The 26458-nt window shown below is 44.7% G+C and overlaps 1 protein-coding gene across 6 annotated transcripts in view; it reads right to left on the bottom strand.

Annotated features, from left to right (window-relative positions):
• Nucleotides 1–26458, bottom strand: part of LOC122403948 — a 53785-nt gene that overhangs the window by 13899 nt on the left and 13428 nt on the right. The window contains exons 5-20 of one of the 6 annotated variants that reach the window (XM_043407762.1): nt 25574–25660; nt 20024–24940; nt 16854–16901; nt 15463–15674; nt 15191–15383; nt 14980–15078; nt 13682–13821; nt 13383–13455; nt 13103–13138; nt 12312–12456; nt 12088–12193; nt 11193–11225; nt 7496–7542; nt 7247–7416; nt 1310–6061; nt 787–846 (exon numbers count right to left, since the gene is read on the bottom strand). In XM_043407762.1, coding sequence (XP_043263697.1) covers nt 787–846; nt 1310–6061; nt 7247–7416; nt 7496–7542; nt 11193–11225; nt 12088–12193; nt 12312–12456; nt 13103–13138; nt 13383–13455; nt 13682–13821; nt 14980–15078; nt 15191–15383; nt 15463–15674; nt 16854–16901; nt 20024–24940; nt 25574–25660 — 11118 coding nt within the window. Of the gene's footprint in view, nt 1–786; nt 847–1309; nt 6062–7246; nt 7417–7495; nt 7543–11192; nt 11226–12087; nt 12194–12311; nt 12472–13102; nt 13139–13382; nt 13456–13681; nt 13822–14979; nt 15079–15190; nt 15384–15462; nt 15675–16853; nt 16902–20023; nt 24941–25573; nt 25661–26458 lie in introns of all 6 variants that reach the window. The other 5 variants (XM_043407763.1, XM_043407764.1, XM_043407765.1 and 2 more) reach the window with 5 other exon arrangements.

The raw sequence follows: 26458 nt of genomic DNA, 5'->3' as shown, positions 1-26458 counted from the left end.
TCTCTACGTACGCAAATATACATATGTACTTAGATGTTAATGTACATTGCAATAGGTACGATTAAGAGGACTTTGTTCGATCAAAATAATTATCAAAATTTTGCTAGAAATCATTACGAAATTATTATGGAACTTTAGTGGCTTCGAAATTGTTGAATAATTCGTCTCGAATACTCGGTACATATCTCTAGAAGAGTATATTCCAACTGGTTTGCTAAGCATGCACTTGTGTACGTTCTGCCAGTCACGAATACACCTACGCAAAAAATAGTACATGCCGCTTTCCTATTTTTTCATAATCCTGTCCATGCTCGATTCGTTGCAAAACAATTGCACGGTAGTTTTAGGTGCAAGTAATTGCACCCGATGTCATGCACAACCAGTAGATCATCTCATGCTCTGTTTCGTTCGAGCAGCTACACATATTCCAACAAAAATATATAATTCCAATTATAGGAAACCAAGAGAACGCGATGATATAGCTTAAGCTTACAACAGCTTCTGAAAATGTTTTATACAATTTCTGAAAGATGAAGTGTCGCCTCGTGATTATGGATGAACTCGCAACGAATAAATTAGGCGCGCCAAAAACGCGTTGCAAGATGTTCGCAAACTGGACAAACTTTACCAGTGTATTTTATTAAACGTGTAAATGAATTTTTATCCTATAGAAGCACCACGAAAAATATATTCGTTCGTGGTAAAGTTTGACCAAAGTTTTCAAGCAACTTTTCCTAATTAATAGAAATAGAAAAAAAAAGAAAAGTGATTAGCTTGTAGCGTTACCTTGGCAGTCGTCTCTGTAGTGTTGAGATTTTGGCGGCGGCGGGGGTGCGTTCGAGTATTCTATGGTCGAGCCGACAAAAAAAAAGGAAAATAATAATTAGCCGCGCTACAATAAATAGAGGGGAGAAAATCACTCGGCACGAACAATCACTGTAAACATTCGAAAAAAGTTTCAGTTTAATGGAACACACTCACTCTCTTGTTCGGCATCGATCGATATTGGTGTCCCGGGATGAACCACTTTTCCAACGATGCATTAAACGATACAAACAAATGAATTGGTGCAATTGTACAAGTTGAACGCGTTAGAATCACTCTTTTCGCTGTTTCCGATGCTTCCGAACAGCCAACTCGAAATCGATGGATAAGTTAAAAATAGTAGAAATGACAATTTCACGATGATGAGAGTAACGCGTAAGGGATTTGCAATTCGAATACTGGATGGTGAAATTGTAAAATAGCACAAGATATGTATATTAGGGATAAAGAATAGATAAACGGTATCAGTTGGGAGAGTTCAGACCTTCGAAAGTGACAGTGGGTCGAGCAGTATAGATCGGAATAGGGGACCACCAAGGTGTGGTCTTCCGTCGCACGGTTGGCGAAGGTGGTGGCGGGGGAGGTTGATACCTAAACCTCGGCCTGTGTTTATCAGGATCGAACGGCTGATTCGCGAAAGGTTCGGGCTGTTTGAGAATCGAGGACGGATCTTTGGAGGAAGCGTTGCGTCGTAGTTTGCTGCCGGTGGTTTTGCTTGCACCGATAGCGTCAGTTTTCGGTGCAAGCAAAGGCGGCGTGCGATCGTTTCTCGAGGAGGACCGTCTGGCTGCGAGAGCAGGAGGCGAGGATAACGAACGCATGTTATCTCGTCGGCTGGGGTACCTGTGGGCGACCCAACGACCAGCCAGATAAGGCGCGATATCGCGCAATTGGCGGACATCCGGCGACGAGGTGAACATTTCCCCCAAAATCGAGGCATTCCGTTTCGCGAAATTTTCAAACTTTTCCCTCATCCGACCGACGGGCTTCTTCGCCTCGAGTTCCTCGGTCTCCGCCCTTCTCGCCACGCCATTGCCAACGATCGTGCAACTCGTCGAGTAATCCTTCAACTCGGCCGTTTTGCTGATCACGTCGATACGAGGCATCGACAAGTCCTCTCGTTTCAGAGGCACGCGAGGAATAGGGGGCGATTCGCCCCGCCGACGAGCTTTACCCCTTTGGGGTTCGTACTTTCGTCGTAGCCAAGCCACGTCCGGAAACTCGTGAGGCTTCAGAGTCTTTTTCAGAAGACTGCGCGTTAACTCCGGATCGCTTCTAAATCTCTTTGGCGTCGGGGAGGCTTTGGTCCCGGTGCTCGAGATGTCCTCGGCGCTCTCGAACTTTACTCGGAGTCGCTTCACCGTGCCGTTTTTCACGAGCTTGAGGTAGGCGCGCCAGTACTTTTCCGGGTCGGGCGATGAGCTACGCAGCCATATACTGTCCAAACTGCACGATGAATTGGATCGGGAGGTCGCGCGACACGGACTGACGCTACGCGATCTATCGTGTTCACGGTCTCGCGAGCAACAACCAAGCGACTGTCGCGCGTTCTTATCCGGTTCAGCCGTGCCGGGGCTGCTGCTTCCTTTCCTCGCAACGCTCGGTGAGATCGACCGTGTTCCGCATCTCGAATCGGCCAAGCTCGTGTATTTCGCCGACGTTGTTTCGCCAAACAATTCCTTCAGATCGGCGAAGCTCTGAGAGTAGGACAATCTTCCCGTTTTTCTTCTTCTTCTCGTATCGGCGGGAGCAATCTTGTCAACGTTCTCGAAGAATTCGATCTTCCTCGGGACGTCCTCGGACTCGATGTTCCGTTGAATGACCGTTTTCACCGACGTCTCGGAACTTCCCGTCGTGCTGTCCCTCTCGCTGCCAGAGTTCAGGCCCGTTGTTGGCTTGGTCCGTGAATCGTTTTCGGGCAACGATATCGAGAGAAGCGGCGGTTTCATCGACCATTCCTCCAAAACGCTCTCCACTCGCTGTCTGTCGGCCAAACTCTCGTTATTGGGCGTTAAAACCACCAAGAAATCGTTCTTCTCTTTCGAATCATCTTCGCCCTCGAGGGAGTAACAGCTCCTGGGAGAAGTGCTCGTTACGCTGGAAGCAACCTTTTTAGGTAGCTTCTTAGCCGCCAACTCTGCGGCTATGCTACCTCGAGTTTCACGAGGTGCTATCGACGACGATCGTCTCTGGGAAACTTTGTCCAAAACTTCCTTTCCAAGCGTCACGGATAGTCTTTGCTTCTCCAGTTCGCTCATCGATCGTTCACTGGTCGTCACGGGTTCGTCCGATTCGGATTTTTCCACGATTTTACCGCGACCAAACGAGTCGCTTCTCTTCAGCGTGGAGGATTTCTGGTCCGCGGCCGTGTCCGACGTGATCATCATCGAGTGACATCGTACGTGAAGACCTTTCCCATCGGTTGTTTCCGTCTGAGGCGGAACCTCGATCTCGTAGCTGGACAGAGAATCGCGGTTAGCTGTAATCGTTTCTCGACGATTCCACTCCACCGCGTCGGGATCTACTTTCGGGGGTGGTTTTTGTAAATTCCCACTGCAGTAAATTTCGTTCAATTGTTTCTTGAGGGTCGCCACCTGTTCGATGGACAAGCTGCTCCAGAATTTTTTACTGCCTCCCAGATTCCTCTGCAACGACGGATCGAACGATGATTTATCGTTGTTCCGATCGTTGGTTGCCTTCTTCTGCATAGTGCTCGCCACGTTCATCACGGACGTTCCTCGCCAAAGAGGCTTGTACGTGTCTTTCCGCGACGCGATTTCCTTTCGCCTCGTACACTCTAGCTCGCTCTCCTCGTCTTGCAGCTTTTTAAAATGCTGTATTATGTTCTCCACCGATCGTTCCTTGCACCTCAAACCGCAATCACCTTGCCACTTGAACTTGTTCACGTCTCTGGTACTGAATAACAAATTCTTGTCCCTCTGGACCGCCCTTAGCTTTCCGTAAAGCTCGTTCCATTCGATCTCTGCCTTCTCCTGCGATCTCACCCTCTTCCAGCGGTCGTAGTCAATGATATCTTCGTTCTTGGTCCTCGGTCGTAAATCGCAGCTGGAAAAGGTCCTCTCGAGCTCGCCCAGTCTTTCGAGGCTCGAGTAAAAGTCGTACAGCTCTTTGTACCTCTTGGATTTTCTTCCGTCGTGCGTCAATTCGACCACGTACCGATGGTATTCGTCTCGATCGACCGGCGAGGCGCAAAGAGAGCTCGTGCTTCTCATCGACGACGAATTAGACCCGAACTTGCCTCTGGATCGTTGGAGTTGGTCGGCCTCGCTGGCGCTTCTAGCCCGCCGCCCTTCACTCGCGAACGTGCTCGGACCTTCCGATTTCTCTTGTTTCAGCGTTTGTATGCGTCGACAAGCCGGCGATCTGGCCGGCGATCTGATCGGCGATCTGATCGGCGACGTCGAAGAGGCGCGAGAAAAAGAATTCCGGCTGGATTCCGCGTACTCTGACAAACGTTTTAACGGCGGTTCGCTGGAGCTTCTTTCCTTGACGCGTTCCCTCGCGAAATCGGGACTAGGATCGCGCAGCGTCCCCGACGACCCGAAATCCTCGATGCCCATCAAACTGTCGAACTTGCTGATCTTCTGGAACACGGATCTGCCGGGCCAGCTGACGCCGTAAGGACTCGAGCTCCTCGAACAGACACTCTCGCGTTCCCAATTTTTAAACTTTGAGTTCGACACCGGACGTTTGTGGGCCAAGTAGATGCTCAGAGATTTCAAAGACGGCTCGGATTTGTAGCCCCCCCTCACGATGCTCTCTTGATACAGTCTGGCCCGCTCGGACACTATGGATCCCCTGCAAGAAACGTTTTTACTCGAAGCGACAGAGGGTACGGAGCTCAAGAAGAGCTTTTGGAAAAACGTGTCCGATCGCGTGGCCTCCTGGTGCCTTCTGATCTCTTCTATGGTCAACAGAGGCGATGATAACTGCTCGTCCGATTTCGAATTCTTTTGTCCGACGTTCGGTTCTTCGTCCTCGATGTTATTTTTGCCGAGACCTACCTTATCCGAGTCTGTCTTTCGACCATTCGCCACTCTCTTCCCTTTCCCGGTTCCTTTATCCTTATCTCTCTTGGTTTTTCTCTTAACTTCGATCCTCTTCTTGCTCGAATCGGGATTCACTCGTATCGTTTCGAGGTTTCGCACGGGCGTTCTAACGATGGTCTCGGGCTTCTCTCCGAGTCTCTTCTTCCTGTTCGTTTCGCTGATCGGTTCCGAGGAAGGCGTCGACGATCGTAAACATTCCTTGGAGACGACTACCTTATCGAGTTGTTTGATCGGTGATCTTGGCTTCTTAACGTCCGTCGACATCGTCTTACGCACGATCGATGCCGAACACGCCGTCTTTCCGGTCAAAGGCAAGTTGGTCCTCCTTAAAGTGTGCTGTCCCTTTGGCGATACCGTCGCCACAACTTTCAAAGATTTCTCGTTCGGATTCCTCGGTTTCCCACTGTTCAACGCCGAGGTGTTGTACACCGTCGATGAACTCTTAACGATGCTTCCGGTTCCCGCCACGCTCCTTCTCGCATCCTCTTCTCTGCATCCGTGTAAAAGTCTCTTGACCGATTCTTCTTGCTCCCTTTTTACCGAACGTACCCTTCCACAGTCCTTTTTTAAATACGTCGAGGTATGATAAATGCTTTCCCTCGATTTCGTCAAAGTAGGAAGTAGAGACTTGGAGGGCGTCTTGGTTTGCAAAGTTAGGCTCTTGTTCGCATCTGTGCGAACGGTGAAAGTTTGCAGAGGACGGTGTTCCAACTTTGTCTTGTTGGAGTCGACAAACACCTGGGTGGAAAGTTTCGATCGAGAGGAGCTCGGACCGTTGGACGTCTGGATCTGAAAGTTTTCACGAGTCTTCTTGTATCTTTCTATATTCGCGGTGTCGGCTGCAAAGCACTGCTTGTGCCGCGATTTGAACGCGCGTCCCGTGTCCGTAGCTTGCTGTTGGACGTACAATTTCAGAGTCTTGCTGTTGCGCGAGGATTGCCTTCGCGGCGGCGAAGGTGGTCCGTTTAATCGACGCGGATCGACAAAGTCTCTGGAAACGTTCGATTTCGAGCGATGGTCCGTTCTCTTGGTCGTTGAATTTAGCCCAAACGATGACATTTTACGTTGCGAGAAACAGATGGAGGTGGGCGTAGAGACGGTATTCCGGTGAACGCGGATCCGCGTCAACGTGGGCGAGATAGGAAAATACTCGACCTCCGTGTCGTCTGTGGACAAAGTTTTTATTTCGTTTGTCGCGATTTCGTTCGTATCGCGTCACGTATTGCGAAAGAACCCTCTCACCAAAGTTTTCTAACGAAAGAATAGTCGCGATTGTTTGGTGATGTTTTAAGCTTGGTGATATTGCCGCGTTGTTCCCGGCACAGCGTGTGTGTCGTGTAGAAACTCCTCTCGGTGACGGTACGTCTGGTGCATCGTATTATACATACAAGATTTAAGAAAATTTCATGTTCGCGCGCCAATATCGATAGATATACCGAGGCGAGCGGTGCGGTGTAGAAGAAACTTTAGATATCGTGAAAAGTATGCGTTCAAGCTTGCACCTCGCGGCTAGCACAGTTATTTATGGATACAAACGGCGGTTACGAGTCATGCTTTGTACTTTTCACTCGATGCATTATTCAAAACGTGAAACTAAACGCTCGGCACGCTTACGTTTGGAATCGTAACGCGGCAATCCGTAATTACCGGATAATTATAATTAATTACCGTCCGATACGATGCTTCTATTAAACTAATTTTACGAGGAATAATACTAAACCAACTCGTCGTCTCAAGCGGTGATAAGCTGTTGCAAGCGCATTGCCGATCCCGAACTAACAATAAGTAATAGTAGGAACGTTTTATACATATAATTCAACGATCGTACGAAAGGAATGCTTGTTGCAACCTTTTCTCCAGAGCATTCGACAATTTCTACAATTTGTTCGTTCCGGAAACGGTAAAGAATCGTCGTCGTATTTACAGTCGGCGATCGTTGTTGTTAATTAAATAAACGTGAGATTACCGAAGCTGCCGGATGGACGATATCGTTGATGAAAAAGACGGCAATTATTTATGAAAATACAGAACGCCGCGTCATGCTCGGAGGCGCAAAGTGTAACTTTGATCGTAACTATCGGATACAACAAGTTGAATAACACAATAACACGACCATGCACGGACTTGCGATTAGTTGAACACAGCTACCGTTAGTAATTGGGCAAACGATAATAAATCAGGCACGACCGATCGGTCGTGTATGCGCGCGCATGCCTGCTTGCATAACATCAAACTACAGCGAAAAAAAAGTTTCGATCGAACAAAACAGTGAAATTAAAATTTATTAAGAGAAGTAAAACAAAAGTAGCTTTGGAATAAAGATTAAAATTTAGGTGTGGGGCTGAGCTCACCCTTCGGGCGTTCCGGTGCTGGTTTACGAAGTCCATGAAGGGGTACGTCACCCCCGCTTTGCACAGTTTTGTAGGCCAATTTTTGCTCCACTTGACTCAACGGACTTATGTCTTCCTTGCGACGGAACACTAGCGTAGAATCACTTTCGTAGCCAGACTCTTTCAGGGCGCTGGAAACAAATATTATCCATCATGTTGACAGCCCACCAACGAAAACTTTGTTCAAGCGTGAACAGAAAATACGCTTACTGCGCCATATACGGTTTCACTGGACGATTGTTGCGTTGATCGAATGGCTGAAAAAAACAAAAGAACAACTTATTCGGTCGATGTTGCGCAAGTCCTCGCGTAACTTTCGATACGTACATAGATCATGCTTTTGTTCGGTTTTGTCCGTACAAGGTTTACCAATTCGATTTACAATAGCTTTGCATCGAAGAAAGCAATTTTCAGTCAACGTCGTTTTATCTATCGTATACGTAGGTACGAACGACTGTGTATCGATAAAAAGTCGATCGGATGTTACGTATCTCATGCGACATTCGGCTAATGCTAAGCGCAAATTAACAACAACGAGGAGCGATAAAAGAGCAAATGATATGCAATTTTGATAACAGCCGACACAGACAAAAGGACAGAGAGAGAAGAAGAACACAGTTTGGTACGTGAACCTAGATAGCGACACCGGTCAACGACAGTACCAAATCAACAATGGAAGAAACTACTACTTAAATCGTAAATACGACACGTTTACGTGAATACAACGATACGATAGAGTAGACACAACGAAAGAAAAATTTAACAACGTTTTCGATAACGTCGAATCGAGTATTTGAAACAAAAGTAAAAAATATTTTCATATAAATTCCAACGGAATTTAACGTATGTATACATATATGTATACATGTATAAATATATAATATACATTCTTAAGTAAGGTACGATCGCAATACAAAGTTATAGAATTCAACAGACTATTAACCATGCACGACAGATTAATGCGCTAACAGTATTTCTACGTTTACTTATGCCCAATTATTAGTGTCCATAGAAATCTTTTATAAAAATAATTCTAAATAATAATCGTTCGGTTATTAATTTAATATAGATTTTAAGGGTAATATTTTAATGGTCGAGGGTTTCGTGTAAATCCAACCAACTACTATTAATCGGACATTTTACCGGCATCGTGACTAGAATTTTATAACAGCCTGATAAGTGACATAGTTCTTTTATAAACATAAATCCAAATACGATCTATTTTTAATTACGTGTACTTGAAATAACCAGAAATTATACGTATAGTTTTCATTCACTGAGTTTTCTATATATAAAAGAAGAATATCTCTGCATTTTAATTTGTATAATTTATCGTACCGTGTAATTTTGATTTGTGCACTGGTTCTGTTGTACATTATCATCGACGCAATGAATTTGTGTAATCGAATAAGACTACAGCACCGAGCACGCGTCAACGACGCTCTCGATTAATATTCAATTTACTTGGTAATTTTCCGGTAAATGGATAATAATGCAGTTGTAAATTGTTTGACGAGACAGTACCGTACGTAGTTTACAATTCTGCGAAACGTTTCGAGCTGTTCGTAGCGGCAGGAAGAAGTTATTACCAGTCTTACAAGTTTCGCATTATTAATTGCCCGTTTATTATAAAATAATAACTATAAAAATGTTTCGCTTCGTTGTTTCTAGTCACGTTGTAATTAAAAATAGTTGAGGCGAGATCGTGTCTGGACTTGGTTTTAATAAATGCGGTGGAATGTGTGGATCCTTAGAATCGGCCGATACACCACAAGTGGGGTAGTCTTTTAAAATTGCAAATAAATTATTTTAAAAGGAGAAGCTACGAAAAGGAGGAATAACAGAGGGGAACGGTCGAATGCAAACGATGCGAAATTTATGGAAACGGGGCTGCAGAGAAGAAAATACTGTGCAAAAGAAAATTTCACGTGTCCCTTTGTGATATTGAACAACGAAAATCGAAAGGACTATTGCGAACTTTACTGCGCTCGTGGCTGTCCGTAGTCCGTTAAATCTCCCACGAGATCAAAAATAACAGAACTCTTCTCCAGACATCGAATCAATCGTTAATCCGTTAGGCCAAACGGGGGCAAGTCCAGCGGGAGTAAAACGCGCTGGAAGACAAGGATGGACAAAATGAAGATGACCGGACGTAGCAAACGTAGTTACAAGCAAGCGTCGACAATACACACAGAGAAAGAGAAACAGCGAAGAAAAATGAGGAACAGAAATAGAAAAAGAGATAGAAGTATCCGTTGGATCGTCCGACGATAATAAGTTCGTAGCGTTTTTCAACGATTAAGACGCGAGTTTATCGATTCGTTGGAAAGAAGAAAAAAAACGCTAGGAACGTGTGGGAGGATCCAAAGGAGAGAGAGAGAAAGAGAAAGAGAGAGGACAACGTCATCGTGCACTCTACTTGTCGACGATGTTGCAGCCTCTAACCCGTGAAGCCGACGGCTGAGCGTTGGCGGTGATAACGGAAGGTGTTGTCGATAATGGCGATGCTAGCATAACATGATTGATGCTGGAAATAGAAGAAGACGTGGAAGAAGAAGAAGTGGGCGAGATGCGTTGGTGTTGGCGATGATGATGATGATGGTGGTGGTGGTGGTGGTGATGGTGGTGATGATTACGATGGCGATGCTGCTCGTCGGTGGTAGCCTGTAGGAGCGTCGATCTGATAGCTGTCGATCTGTCGCCGATGGGCGAGCTCGATCGACGCAAGCAACGATCCGGCAGGACGAAGCTCTTTGATCGTCCTTCCAGCATGCCAGCAGCAGCAGCAGCAGCAGCAGCAGCAGTGGTGGTAGAAGTAGTAGTAGTAGTAGTAGTAGTAGTAGTAGCAACAGGAGCAGCGTGCCAACCGCAGTCGGCAGCCCGTTCAAGAGGTCGCACGATCCGATCTTTCGAATCGTCCTTGCTGGCTCTCACCGTCTCGATCGTTGATTGATCGAGATTACTCGGCCTCGGGTAATCGAGCAGATTCATGCTCGACCACTGCTTCGTTTGCGGTTTATTATCGCGGTTACCGCCACGGGAGGACGGTTCATCCTCCATGGCGGTTCGACGGGATTTCGGGACGACCTCGACGGTTTTCGAGCTGCTGACCGCTGATAGCCTTACATTGTGCCGAATGCTCGTCTCCGGTCGGTACGAGAGGCTCAGAACGCGATGGCTCAGCTCCGCGTTCCTCAACTCCTCCATCCCCGTACCCTGAGGATGTCCATTCTCGTTCAACCACTGTCCAGTTAGGTTGTTAGCGTCGTGGTGGTTGTCACCGGGCATCGTCCGAGAACCAACAGGGCCACGTAATCCGGAACCGTCGGAGGTGGTACACACCAACAGACACGATACGCAAACACCAAAGATACACACGCACACACGCAGGACATCGATCGCGATAACATGTAAAGGGAATCGATCAGCTGCGGCTTTTCCAAAAATATATTCTCTCGGGGACCAACAAGGACTACATGCGTGGCTCACGACGTGCGACTAGCTCTCATAGACGATCAGGGCTTTCATTTCTTTTAAACTATTTCGATCCGTTAATTACTCTGCCGAATCGTAATACACCGATCAATATACACCAATCTGCTAGCTTTCATTTTTTTAGTTTATTCTTAGTAGTTGTGTATGTATATTCGCCACTAGAAGCTACGTAAAACGAAATTTATAGAAATATTGAGAAAATTATTATATATTTAGATAGTACATATATCGATATTAATTGTTTGCTAATCGCGATTAATTTTCGTCCAAGAAAAGTCTTCGAGCGCAAAGGGTTGAAATTCCTTAGTGAAAAATAATAATATTCGTCTTGATAGCGAATAGGAGCTGACGGAACACAAAAAGGAACAAGTCGGTTCTTATTTAACTACGATTAAGTATAAAAATAGCGTACCCCGTCAAATATGTCCATGACCTCGTCCCACCACTAGAAACACAGAATTAAATATAGCGTTAATATATGCACTAATTGCATGAGGTTAAGAATGAAATTTAAATAAAAGAAATAAATATCCGAACGATGTATTCGATCATCTGCTACTTTCCATCTAAAATTTCAACGTACATACGTGTCTAAACAATACTTTGAATGAATTCTCATGAAACCGTGGCCGAAAGATAAGATTATTTCTTTTAGGTGGAAAGTAAGAGGAGCGTTTCAACTAATGATCTATAAAAGCAGCGCTCTACCGAAGCTAACTAAAAAAACAACGAGTACGATAAAAGATCGAAAGTGTAGACGCGATCGCGTGCGCGCTCGATATCTCCGAAACGTAACGTGACATCGGCCGTGGTAAAAGAAACGATCCATAGAGAAGTTGATGATCGTGACGCCAAGTAAAAAGAAGCTTCCAAAAAATTAAGAAAACGAGCGTTGCTTCGTAAATTGATTTCAATCGTTCCATTAATCGTTACCTTCCTTCTCGTCCGTGTGACAGAAGTCGGCTAGAAGCAAAGCCATTTCAAACGATCATGTTTCAGACACATTGTTTGGGAAGCTTTTCAATCTACGTACCATAACGTGACGCGATATTCTACATATGTATACATAATATGCCGACAAGAATCGCGTCAGTTTGCGTTAATCGACCGTCGCTTCGATCACAATTTGCAAAAGGGAAAATACACTATTGTCGTAATCTCCTCTGTTTTCCAAACATTTTAACTGGTTCGGAATTTCCAGTGCATCCTATCCTACATGAGATACTGTGAAATCTCGGAAGAAACTCGTATCGAGAAATGAATTTATCAGGGCTAGGATTCATTTTTTGAGGCTCTAATGCGCTTACCTCCTTGGCTTCCTTCTCGGCGATCGACGATCGTCCAGGCTCGTAATCCTCGATGCGTCCTGGTTGGTTCTTATAAATATCTGGACTGTACTTTAGTGCTCCGTTTCTGAAATCCAAACAGAACACGACTCTTCTTTTCAAACGATCAAAATGACACGTTTGAAACGTCTGCGAGAATGTATTTTCTCTTTTAACGTCTTGCTTAATCTAGTCTATCGTCTTACTTTCTGGGCATAGTCGACGTGTAGAAATCATTTTCCTTGTTACGTAGACGTCGACGACTATCGAATGTAGCAGAACGTTCAGAGTATAATCGGTGTTCCGGTTCGCTCAGGTATCCGCTGCTGCTTCCGTATCCGTACCTTGTCCCTGGAAAATAGACACCTGTTTCTTAAAATCAAACCATTTCCATGTATGCATGAAAATGTTAATTCTATCGCTCGACCATCACCGATCAACGTATCAGTAGGTAATAGATGTATACACGATTATAATACGTCTCTTACATGAAATTTCTGTTAAGCTGTTGCAGCTGATTGCTATAATACTGTACCATGTAACAAAATAGCAGCTGTGTAAAAAAAGAAACTCGATTAGTACCGACTGACTTGAGAGATGGACACGAATATTATGTGGGTTATTAATGGATAGCAGAGTGTTAAATAAAGGGCACTCGTAGCACACGATTATCCTAAAATTGAATTATTTATTGTTACTTTCACACAGGAACGATTGATTAGCTTCGTTAAAACCAATCACAATTGTTATCTCGGTGTTACATAAAAGTTTTACGAGTCCATCGCACGTTAAGAACATCGTTTTAACATTAAAGTCACTCGTACGGAACACGCCGAACACCGCGAACACCGCGAACACCGCGAACAGCCGAAGAAGAAGAAGAAGAAGAAGACCACTATTGCGGCGTGTTAATCATCCGACTAAGCTCTTTGTTCATTAGTATTTTTATATCGCAATTTTTATTCAACCGTCGATCGTATGTCGGACAAGTATTCACCTCTTCTTGGTTTGTAACGAATGGTTATGTAGTCATCTGAAAATGAGATTTAACATCAATCCCTTCGTTTCTTTTATCCAACTCGATGAAATTAATTTTATTATATTGGTCATTGATTAGATTTATTAATAATTAAAAATAAAAATAAAAAAAAAAAATCAAACATCGTAGAAAGTTTTAGTAGTATGTATTAATTTTTGTTATAATTTTCGATAAACTTTTTCTCGTTTCGCGTAAGCGTTGTTGAAGCTAGACAGTATTATTTGCCACGCAAACTTACCATTTCTGTCTGCACGGTGCAACGAGTCATACATTTTCTTGTACCATTTTGTTTGATTATTTTCCTTGACTTCCTAAAATATTTTTATTCCAGTCAGATACCGCGGACATGAAAACATTACGTTCCATTTAAATAAATAGAAACAGATTGCTCGAATCTATGACACGTGATACTAACTAACGTTAAGATGTATGTAATTCAGGATTAATAAGAAATTTTAACGAGTACATGTCGATCGAAACCTTTTGCTCGTAAAGTTCGGATTACTTGAAAACTTCAGTAACTATTTACAGACCTACCGATCTTAAAACAAGAGGAATACCCTCCTTAGATGTTGGGCCAATACCCTCGAATTTTCGAGGACCCAAATCGGCCATCTTCTTCGGCGGTTCATTTTCCGCTTCTGGCTCGCTCTCGTACTCTTTCTTCACGGTGTAGACTGAGCGAACATCAGTTTAATTTCACAATGCAGCCGTAAACAACCGCGCAAAGTTTCAGAGAGAAAAATATTTTATCTTCAAGGATTTATTCATTACAATAACGTTCATCGCTCGTCGTTCTTCCCGCATGGTACAAATAAATTACCATATGTAATTAGCTAACGCGTGGAATTACGGAAAAATTATATACACGAATATGGTTAAACTTTAATGGTACACAGTACAGGTTGTAAAATATTAACAATCAGTTGTACGTTAACACTAAACCTACCACGACTGGTCATTTCACCTCTTGAACGATTTACATTTCTTTGTAAAAAAAAACCGGATAAAATGTAATATCATATTCTTGTTAGCGTTCGATGAAAGGAGAGAATCTTCAGTTTCCACTGCCTTGGAACAGTCTAACAACGCGTATTGAAAATACTAAAAGTTTAGACGCGTGCAATTCCGAAACTACCAGTGCTTTGTTCAAAATTCCACCGCCGTTGGAAGCAGTAAACCTTCCCCTTTAAAATTGCTTTTTGGTTTTTGTCGATCCGACTTTCCGTTTTCGAGATATCGTAATTTATGTAAAGGGGTAATTTTGTCCAATTTGACTGTCTCTGTCTCTGTCTTTGTCTGCCGCGTCGCGCCGGACCTCTCTCTCGCGCGCACGTGACTGGTGACCGAGTGGTCGCGTGACCTAGTTACTACGAGTCACGTGCGGTCAACGACCTTGGCAAGGCCGTAGTAAGAAAGTTCATTGATCTCGCGGATGTAAACAAAGGCTTCGGTCTCATCCGATCGACTTGAAATTAAAATCCTCATATCTCCGGAACTAATTAAGCTATCGACTCTCACGAACGCTCATTTTAAAGGGCATTTCATCCCCTATCCAATTACCATAACTACTTTTATCATTTATGCTGTCTTCTATATTTATTTTTACATTTACTTTGACGCTACATACCAAAACAAGTTTCGGCAATTCCTATTCATCGTACGACTGGTGTGCGATAAAATTTCATTATAAATTGTTTATTTAATTGAAAATGATTTTAAATTTGAATATGGTTCCCTTGTAAAAGAGAAAACGAAAGATTGGTCATTTGATCGGTCTTGGTAGGGATGGGTATACACAAAGTGTCGGTAGATTTAATGTTCAAAGTACTCACTTATCTCTCCCGGATTGATTAGAGGCTTTTCATCGTTCGGAGGATGTTTCGATGTCTCGATTTCCTCCAAGTAAGCTGCTCCTTTTGGTAACTGTCCCTCTGGGATAAAAAAAATAAAAGCAATTTTTTTGATAATGCAGGAATTGAAAGTAATTGTCCTCCGACCGTTTGCATGGTTATTTGCTGGAGATCGGTTCCAATTCTGACTCACCTCTTGCTTTCTGCAGTAGAGTGATGGTTGGGTTTTGAGCACGCGGCAAACGGGGCGTCGAAACCAACGATTTTAATCCTTGCGAAGGTGCTGAATGCGAATTAACGATTCGTGAACTGTTCTCGTAACTACTTTCAAACGCTTCCTTTTTTCTTTCTTCGGTCTTCCAAGGTGGTGGTGCTTGTTGTGTAATCTGAAAATTTCCACCAGGAGAATCGTTTCAGATTTACGAGCTAACGAAAAGAACCACGGTGCGAATCTCGATAACTTACTTCTTGCTGTGTTAGCTTTTTGCGGCTTAGAACAGGGCTTTCGAATTGCACTGGACGAAATTCCTTTCTTTCTGGAACTGGGCTTGCTCCGGCGCTGGAAGGTGCCCAGACGGCTGGAATTCCACCATCCTTTTCAGACTCCTTTCGTTCGGAGCTTGGCTCGTTTGGGGGTGGTGGTGGTGGTGGTGGCTCACTTCCAGGCGACCAAACGCCTAACAAATCAGAGTTCATATTGTTAGAAACGACTGGAGAAAATAACAACAACTTTCAATAGGCAGTGGTACACGAACGTTTGAAATTCTTAAAAAAAGCTTAAATAATTCTAAGCAGATGTTCGAGCGATACAACTGTTTTAATCAGGGACCCTAACTGTTATAACCATTATTATTTCGATTAAATTGTTTCTGGTTAGAAATAATCAGTGTAAAATATGTGGTCGATTTTGCATGCTAAACGTTTCAAAGACCTTGGTTCGCGTTTTACTATTTCACGCAAGATCGCTAACAACTGTTACGCGCGGTTCAGTTTATCGATCATCGAATCGAACGATAGATTCGAGTTTCGAGTAAATAACAATTATACACGAGTCGAAGAAAGCTGTATTTAGGGTGTTTGCACCATGACGGACGTTGGGTGGCTGGGCCACGCGAGTCCAGCGAGAACGAGCCAAAATCAACATTCGGGATCTGTAGGAGACTTGCTAATCTTGGCCACGGAAGCGTATTATATGTACAAAGAATCGTTCCTTCCTCCCTGCTTTACTCGTTCCATTACGCGAACGGATCGGAGAAAAGGGCCTGAAACAATGTTTGGCATGCACACTGGCATCGCTAATTATCCAGCAATTAGTTCCCCTTGGCGTCATATCGAAAAGATCATCGACAACTTAGTTTCGAGCTTACTTTCAAACAGTTGAGCGATTTTCGAATTTTATACAGACCAGTGGTTTTTCTTTTAAAATTTAATTTATCCTATTTGAAAATGTTTCTAGAAGCCGTTACAGAGAATTTAGTAAGTGATTTCATTCGACGAAAGCAGATGATGGAAGGGAAAATTGTTACTAATTGGAGGATACTTGATTACTAAAATGTAGAATGAATTTTTCCCTGATATCTGGATAGAAATGAAAATTTACGTCGATAATTCCGATCAGTCTGATTTCCAATGTTACGTAGAATTACTAAATTAAAATGGTCGAGTAATTCTCAGATTCCAGGGAATTTTCATTCTTATTTTTCCACCGTGATCACACTGATTATGGTAATGTGTAGTCTATTAATGTAATTGTCCTTTATTCTTTCATTAAAAAAAAAAAATGAAAAAGAAAGCCGTACAATCCACAAGAGTACAAAACATTCTGTTAGTTTCACACGTTTCGTTTGCAACTTTACCTGGTGTTGCGGACGAAGCTTTAAACGTGGGAGCGAACATAACGTTCTCTGAAAATATTAAAAAGGATTTTAAGAATCCGGTTATAATTGGAATAACATATCCAATTGACAGTCGGAATTACTACTACAAAAAGAAATAATAAATAATTACAACGGTATACTCTCGCGATCACTGTTGAAATTCTACAGGAACTGATAAACCACCCGCGACTTGTACTGTCGTTGTCAACAACAGTTGTGCTGTCCTCGACTTTACGAAAGTTTCTGTTTACCTAGTTTATCGCGATTAATTCAACTTTCACCCATCTTTATTTTCCAAGTAAAATCGACAACGAAACATAGAGATGAAATGAAAAGACAGGTAATTAATTTTGAAAATAAGGAAATGAATTTGATATCATAAGACGATAGTATATTTGAACCTTTGCTGGTTTTAGAGTAGTTGTACCGACGAAGTAAAATAACGAGGAGAAAAAAGTATGTGTCTATCAATTGCTTTGTCTATTTAAAATACTCTATTTAAAGGTGATATCCGCATTGACAGGGGCAATGTGACCTTTGGAAGCATGCCATGATTACTCCTGTTGGAGACAGCATTAAAAGACTTTGAATTGCTTCTTTAGGAGACCGGTGCAGACCATTAATACAGAAGCAAGCTTGATGAGCTTCGAAGGAGAAAGAGAAGTAAGAAAGGAGAGAAAAAATGGAAAAAAGCCGAGAACAGAAAGAAAGATTAAGAACTCTTAAACTGTACACTCTAATTCTTGTTACGCTCCAGGAACTTTTCTCTTGGAAAATGTTTCAAATTACTCGTCGGTTTGCATACATTAAAATCATTGGAAATTTTCCGAGATATTTCGTAGATTACGTTTGGAATTAATCGGTCAGTATCCTCCATGTTGGAACGAACAAGTCGAGACCGATAAAATTCGGTCACGGTCGCGGTCGCGGTCATTGACCAACGATCGTCGTCAATAGGGTTTCTCTAAAAGTGTCCTGGTACGCGTTGAATTGGAAGTAAATATTTGCCGAACTTTGGTCGCGTTTAAACAAAGAACCGAGCAGTGTCGGTAGAAAGGAGAAAATAAAGGAACGAAAAGGAAGAAAAAAGTCGGGAAAATCCATCGAACGTGTCCGAGTAGCGGAAGTGTTTGGTGAAACGTGTCCTAGTTTACGGCAGATTTCCGCGTTCATAGGACAACCTGTTGAACGAATCCTTAAGACGACACTCGTACCAGCACTTTTCCCAAAGCTCTGTTCCAGCCCCGATCGCCAGACGATGTTTCGGACGGTAAACTCACTTTTCTCCAGCATGATAGCTAGACAGGAAGTGACGTGTTTGGTTTCTGGTGAGACGGAAACTCGCGAGAACGAACCAAAAGCTCGAAGGACGACCGACGACCGACGACCGAGGACTGAGAGACGTCGCGACGCTCGGAACTCGGACGGCGATACCACCGCCATCGACGATGCTCTGCGTCGTTTAACTACGCAGAACCGACGATTTAGAATAGGCTCGTGACGCGACTCGTCGAAACGCTCGAAAACTCCCACGAAACCGATTACGAACGTGTGAAAAAACGAGCGTGAATTCGAACTAGGAATGGAGACACTCGAAACTCCTTCTTACTGTTCACGATATTATTTCCTTATATTATTTATGTTTTCGATCGAAAAAAGCATGCTCTACTTAACCAAGCAAAATCATGAGACGCACCTTTCCCCAATAGAAATCCTTTGCCAATTTTCAAAGCACTGTCAATCTCGTGCAGCAGATCGCTCTCATTGTCATTTTCCTTTGCCGCAAAATCAAAACCACTCCTTTTAACTAAGAAACCATGCCCAAAACGTAAAAAAAATATATATACATTTATTTTATTATATTTAAAGTGCAGTAATGAAACTTTAATCTCGAAAATGCGATTCGGAAGCGTTAAAATTGTGCGTGCACGTGAAATATTTACGGTTTCTGCGTGTGATGTATTTAAGAAGGTTGGAAGGAGCCCGGTTACGTTAATCTAAACTGTGAATAATTTTCTATTTTCAGCGATCCAGAAACAGGGAAGTACAACATATTATCGAAAAAATAAAGCATGTTCTACGGCGAGCAGCAAAATGTGAATAGGTAAGAAAATAATGTGACTATTTTTACATGGGAAGTGGGACATTTAAATTTATCATAAATATTCCACGATCGTATTAGTAAATTTGTTAATTGTTGCCAAGCTACGTCAAAAAAAAAAGCAGAGTGTATTTATGTAAGTAACGATCACAGATGATTGATTCACAGACGTATAAACGAATTCATGTACCTGTGTTTTTATTTGTTTTGCGTAAAGTAATTAAAGTAGATTCAGTGTGATGTAATCGACTAGAAATTTAGTCGCTGTGAAAATATAATATACAGAGATGTAAATATTGGATGTATAAAAGGCAGAGGTGTGCGAGAGTAGGTTTGAAACGGAGCAACGGGAGAAAAATAAAGCTCGTTGCTGTTACGAGAACGAGGTAGTTCCGAAAGGGTGAAGGTCTCGAGGAGTTTCAGCTAACTCGGCGAATGTAGTAGGTCGTGTTGCAATTGGTCGGAAATAGCCAAAAACGAGACGGTGGGGTTCCACCGTGAAACTGGACGCGCGACGAAACGTTCTACGAGCGCTGGCCTATTTCTCGATGGTACCTATATTTAGGTTCCCATTCTCGAATGAATCATGAACGTTGCAACCGACCAACCTGAGTCGCTCGTTATTATTCAACATCGAAGAAAAATAAACCTTTGGGCGGTAGATGTTCATCTTGACCGCATCTATGTACCTACTAGTAGTTTCTATGCTCGAACGAAAAGAGAACTATTTTCGAGTAAAAAGTGGAGAAAATAGTAAGGAATGACTCGTAGCGAGGACTCGTAGCGAGGACTCGTAACGAGGACTCGTAGTTTCGTTAGCGAGGACAAGCACGATACACCTACGACAATGCAAATCATGAATACGTCTATGAACGTGAGTTAGTAACTGTTACGTATTCGATTCTCGACACGGTGTAGCGATCTCTGAAATCCAAAGTCAGGCGAAACACTCGAGCACTCGGGGCACATTCAATGCCAGCATACAAAAAAAAAAAAAAGAAACTAAACGACGAACAACACAGCAATCCTCGATTTCCACGGAACTCACCGTCGTCGGTGGTCGACGTGGCGGATATTTCGAGGAACTCTTGCAAATGCTTGGGCAATTTTCTCGCATCCTCGAATTCCTTCCCGTCGATCAGACACTTTGCCATAGCGATCTCCTCCTCCTTCTCCTCCTCCTCGTCCAGTTTCGGTTTCCTCGCCTCGCGCTTTTCATCCTCTTTAGCCTCGCTTCCGTCGAGATCGATCCCGAATTTGTTCAGTCTGTTCTTTGCCTTTTCTATAAACTCTTTCTCGACGGCGCTCATGTCGCTCTTGTTGGACGTCTCGCTGGGTTTACGGATGTCCTGGTGCGTGCTGATCTTTACCACTTTGTGATGCTTCCTCTCTTCTCTCTCGAGCACTTTGTGCACGTACTCGTCGTACATCCTTCGACGAAACGCTTCGCCGTTCGGCAGGACCGCGGATGTCCTCGGTATCTCAGCTTCTTCTCCTCTCTTGGAGGTTTCGTTGGTTTTCTTGGTGATGACGGAACGCTCTTCCGTGGTATCGATTTTCTCGCGCGTTTCCTCCCCGTGAAAACCGTTCTCGCGAATCGTCTTCTTCCGAAACTGTCTGTGTCTGTGTACGTGTTTGTCGGTGGTCTCGGACCGATTTTCCTCCACGTTTTCAGACTTATCGTGCCAAGTTTCGCTCGTAACCCGAGCCTCGTCATCCAGCTCGGATGCACCTTTATCACCTCTCTCCTGCATCCTTTGTCCGACGTGCGTCCGCAAGTCCTCGAACGCCTCCTTCTCCTTCTCCTTCTCCTTCTCCTTCTCCTTCTCCTCCTCCTCCTCGGCCAATATTACGTTCTTCAGCTGATTTTCCAGCAGCTCTATGTACTTGAGCTGCTGCGCAAAGTACTCTTGCGGCACGGAATAGTTTCCGTGGTCCTCGGATGGGTCCTCCTCGTCGGTCTGAAGCTTTTTCAGATTCTGCACGATCTCCGTGGCCGTCAGGTGCTTAAAACTGTCCGCGTTCTTGTACTTGCGCGGCTCCAGGTGGCACCTGGGAGGATTCTGGTCGAAAATGCTGGTGGTGTCGATGCATGACCTGTCGACGTTCACCACGCGTTTCGTTCGCGGCGGCACTTGCACTCTGTCGTCGATCAACGCTGGATTCACGTTGTAACGCGGATCGATAGTCCTTCGAGGCGGCGTCCTTTTCCCGGCGGTGTCCGGCACGATGGACGATCTGTCGATCAGGGCGGTGTTCAACATAATCGGGCTCTTGTTAAACGGCGTCGAGCTCCTGACAGGCGGTTCCGGCCAACTACCAACGGTATTCGTTTCTTTTGCAACGTCGAAACGACTACCATAACGGACCTTATTATCAAGCTGTTCTCCCTCGACCGACGGTTCTATTAATAAATCATCGGAGAGAGATGTCGCGTGGCAGGAGATATCGACGGGATCGCGTCTCGCAAGGTTCAACCAGTCGCAGAGGCGAGTGACCTTGAGACGTTCCCGACCTTCCCGATCTACCCGACCTTCCTCGAATCTCGTCGATTTTCTTGTCGATGACTTGCTCGAATGCTTCGAGGCTTGGAGACTGTTGGAGTCGTCCGAGTTTTCTTTGATAATCTCCAGTAGCCTGTTGGTCGGTTTCCGGTCGATTTCGCCGGCAGGTCGTACCTCGACTCTGTACTTGGGAACCGGAATGCACGCTGGCGGCTGTTCCTCGTAATAACTGTGCCTGTTTAGGAACTTGTTGTGCAGGTCCAACAAATTATCCGCGCTCGTTTTAACGGCGGCCTTTTGCTGCGACGGCGAGAGACACACGAGAAGCTTCGGGTCCCTCGAACTGACCAGGCCCATCCACGCGTTCGAGTTCCGTTTACTCGGTAAGGATTTTTCCATCGTTTGGAATTTAGTCTGGTCTGAAACAGTAGTTTCGTACAAGTCGGGACGTTTCGAAGCTGTTAGTTTAGCTCGTTCGATCTGCCGATCATGCATATTTAATGGGCCTTTAATCTCGCTTCTCGTTACGTTGTTAGCAAATTTTTCAATAGAACAAAGACTCTCGAAGATGTTAAATTTAGGCACTGTTATTTCGTCGATTATTCGAACGCCGTACGGCATCGATAAGATTCGTTTGATGCAGAGATTCCTCAGAGACTCTGGACCAGCCGTGGCTGTTGCTGCTTCCTCCGAGCGAGTTTCGGCGTAATTCTCGCCACTGTTCAACGGGACGTAATACAAATCTTCCACGGGCGAGTAAGGTATAGGCTCCGGAGACAATGGAGCCTCGTGTCCATTCGCGACATTCTGCAACTCCTCTCCTCCTTTCAACAATGAAAGTTTGCTTTTCAGACTGGACGATTCGTCGTTTCTCCGTGCATCGCGTCTCGCTTTACTTTTCCTCGCTTCTTCCGCTATTATCGAATAAACGTCGGTCTGCCACGCCTCCATCGGGTTATACTTTACCGTGCTCAACGAAGTCGTACTGCTCGACGAGTCTTGAGGTTGACAATCGCTCGTCTCGAGCTTTTCTTTATCGTCGACATGCTGCTCCTCCTCCTTCTCCTCCTCTTTACTATTTAGCATGCGCTCGAATATCGCGGAAAAATCATTACGCTCGGTACTTTCATCCGAGCCGCGTCTATCGTGGTCGTTTTTCGAGCTCGAATAATTGTAGATTTCCTCAAATTCTTCCTCGCTCGTCGTCAACTCCTTCGTGCTCGTCGACGTATTTTCTCGCGATTCGATCCTTTTCCTGCTCGTTGTTGTATTTTTAGTAACTTTGGTGCAAACGTGCTTTTCCTCTCGATGCGATCGTTGATCCGTCGATCGTTTTTCGCGCGTTGCAGCAGTTTCACTTTCAATTTTGGCCTTATCAAGCGCCGTTTCGTCCGACGACGATTCCATGATAAGTTTCGCTGGCTTCGCGGATGATCCGTTCGCCTGGGACGTTGTCGTCGACTTGGGCGGCCAACATTTTTCGCGCATCTTTCGATCCGTGTAGTCAGCCGTTATTTCAAGACTTGTTCCATCGCCAAGGCTGGCGCCGTTCTCGACGTAATTGCGCAATTCGGCAATGCTGTCACTTTCGAAACAAGCCTTCGTCCCCCGAGCCCTTAACTCATCGACGATCCGACGAATATTTTCGGGCAATTCGGACGCGCTGCGCGACAGAGTCTCCACCAAACTCTCGATCGACGTCTCCGATCGTGGCTCGTCCGGAACAAGAACGTTTTCTTTGGGTAAAGGGGGACGACTCGGAGGACTGTCGTCGTCGTCGTCGGGAACTCGATTATTCGACTTTTCTTCGAGATCGACGTCCACGAGGCTGGACGATCTCTTTGGCGGCGTCGGAGGACGCCGTTGTTGTTCCTTTGGCGGTTCCGATTCCGGGAGGATATTGCTAACAGCGGACGATGCATTGGCCACTTGGTTACCCGTATCAATACCAAACGTTTCATTTTCTATAAATATATTCGGTTCCGAATTTTCTCCAAGATCGGTTCCCTCGTTTTGTGTTTCGGAATCGCCTTCTATCACTTCCTCTTTTATCCGTGACTCTTCTTTCCCTTTGTTCGATTCAACATTCTCTGCGATATCGTTCACATTTAGCGATTCTTTTATCAAAGTCTCCTTTTTCGATTCTAACGTTCTTTCGCATTTTTCCTCGCGTTCATTTTGTCGAAACAGCGCGTCACCTTCGGGAATAGAATTTTCCGTAACCTTCGACTCCTCCGTTTCCAACATCATCTCGTCTTGCCTCGCGTAATTCGATAACTCTGTATCTTTGTGAGAAATATTTATTTGAACTGGTTCCTTTGCTTCCGCGTCCCATTTCGTTCTCTCGAAACGACGCTCTTCCCTTCGATACTTTCCAATCTCCTCGTTGATGAAATCCCTGATGTGCTGTTCCTCGTCCTCGGAGAGCTTCTCGCCCTCCTCCTGTATAATGTCCAGGAATCTGTTTGCCGCCTGAGAGTGGGCGTAATAGGACTCGAGAGCCGCGCGTTTTCTCACCTTTTTGTACGTCGTGGTGAGAAGTTTCTGCTGGTCCGTCGAGTTGCACGGTTCCTCGACGTCCTCCGAGTACGTCGGCAATTTCAGCTCCTCGATAAAGCTCCTCAATTTCCTCTCCACCTCCTTTGGCATCACGCTGTCCCAAACGTGCCGCGCCTCGGAGTATCTCGGCCCCGACTCTTCGAAATCGGTTTCCTGGCTCACGGAGACAGCACCACCGCTGCTACTTTCCGGCGTCTCTTTCTCCACGTCCGATTCCATTTCCACGATAACCGGTTTAACGTTGTCGGTCTCTACGTCGCAGTCGCTGACGTCGTGTATCTGCAGCCGCTGCCGATTACTGCTCCTCGACGACTCGATGCTCTTGCTCGGCAAACCAAACGTCTCTAAAGGCTCGCTGATCGTCATTATTCCTGCGTTCTCGACCGTCTTGTCCTTGTTTCCTGTCTCTATTATACCGACTCCCGGAATGTGATCGATCCTACCCGCCAACGGCAAGCTGCTGATCGTCCTGATCTCCACAACCTTAACCACAGGCTGCACCGTGCTGCCTTTTCGGATTCTATACTTTTCTTTCTTTCTCTTCTTACATTTATTCTCGTCGTTTCTCGTTGATTCTGCTTTATTTTCGTCCACCTGTACGGTAATCTCCGTGGAGGAGTCGTTCGTTGACGCGGAATTCCAAGCTCCGACGTTCTCTGTATTTTCTACGACGCTGTCCTCGTCGTCGTCGTCGTCGTCGTCGTCGTCGTTGTTGTTGGTGGTGGTGGCAGTGGCAGTGGCGGTGGCGGTGGCGGTGGCGGTGGCGGTGGTTCTTTCGAGAATCGGGTTGGATTGAAGCCGCCTTTTGTTGCGACCCCTGCGATTCCTGCGGTTTCGCGTACCGTGCGGCATTCTATTAATCTCTTCCGTGTCCGTGGCGTACTCCAAGGACTCGGTAAATCCTGTGGAATCCCAGAATCGAGCGGATCTCGTTTAAATTTTCGTAAACAGACTGTCCTCCGAGATTATTCGAGGCAGATCGTTGCGTCGTTGTGTCCGCCGAGATAGCTTTCCACCCACGATTTCTCTTTAAGACGATCAAAATGCACCGGCATAAGATAGAAACGAAACTGATACGTTTCTTTGGAATAGCCTTCCTGACAAGATTCCGTCAATAAATCTAATGAATCGATTAATAGAGAATAAAAACAACAACAGCAAGACAGCAAGCCTACTCCTACTACTCGGAATTATTTTAACAATTATACGGGCAGTTATCTGTCATAGCGGCTACTATTATCGATAGAAATATGTTTAGACAGGCACGTATTAATATTTTAATATTAGAAAATATTCCATGTCGATACGATACACGTTGCGTAACAGGTAGTTAGTCTGAAAATATTACGCTTCCTTTATGGAGAATAGAATCGAAATCCTTGGTACGATTGTAAATGAAACCAGAACGATTTGAATGGTGTAGCGAAAGATTAATAAAATATATAGTTTGTTGCGATCGTGCAGCAAGCATGACTCAACCCAGCATTCAAAGATATCGGCTTAAGATGTTTAAAGAATAAAATGATCGTTCTTACTTTGTTTGATTTCGTCTGGTTGCTCGATCACGGAACACTTCGGACCACCGTTTTCATTGACGTGGCTTTGATCGGGTTTCGTGTCATCTGAAACAGGACGCGTCGCTGTAAACGTATGTACCACTCTTCGATCATAAAAAAAATCTAAAATACTCTATTTCGAAATGACGAGATACAGCGAATAGGTAGCGAAATAATTTAACAGCAGACACGGACCCGATGTTTACGAAATCCGTCAACAATTGCACGTATTTTGCCGCCACTGACAGCCGCTTCTGAATTCCGAATGAAACGCGAACGGGCCAGAAATGAGCGGCATGGCCTGTAGGGTCCATGAATCGCGGGAATGGACTGAGTGCGAACAGATCCATCAGCCGTGCAACACGCTCGTGTCCCCACCCACGCCTACGATCCTCTGTTTGCTCGCGTCTATATTCCCAATGTGTATTGTTTATACATATACGTACCAACGTATCAGAGATTCTCAAACCGTCCCTTTGATTCGTCGCGAAAAATATCCTCTCTGCTTTGATCGATAAAGGTTCTACATCGATCCCCCCCCGATCTATGTATAATAGATCCTAAGAAGGCGGTAACGTTCGTTTATAGACGATCGAACATTTTTAAGCATCGATACGCGATCAAACGATTCGCGTGGAAGAAAAAGTTTGAGAAACGCTGTGATAAATCAGCCGACAACCTACCACGTAGAGAATTTCGAGTTACGCTTGCGCAGCTTGTCCCCTAAATGATGTTTTTACGTCACACGTACCTACACACGTATTCTATTAAATACGGTGTATATTACGCACGCATACTTTGTTCGGAGGTTTGTGGGTGTTTTCAACGTAGACTGCCGCGGTCTGACACACATCGACGGACAAG

The sequence above is a fragment of the Colletes gigas genome, unplaced genomic scaffold (genome assembly GCF_013123115.1).
Source record: "Colletes gigas isolate AHSC1104 unplaced genomic scaffold, ASM1312311v1 Colletes_gigas_Sc00085, whole genome shotgun sequence".
Lineage (NCBI taxonomy): Eukaryota > Metazoa > Arthropoda > Insecta > Hymenoptera > Colletidae > Colletes > Colletes gigas.
Note: the sequence above shows the minus strand (reverse complement) of the source record. Positions and strands in the feature narration are given on the sequence as shown.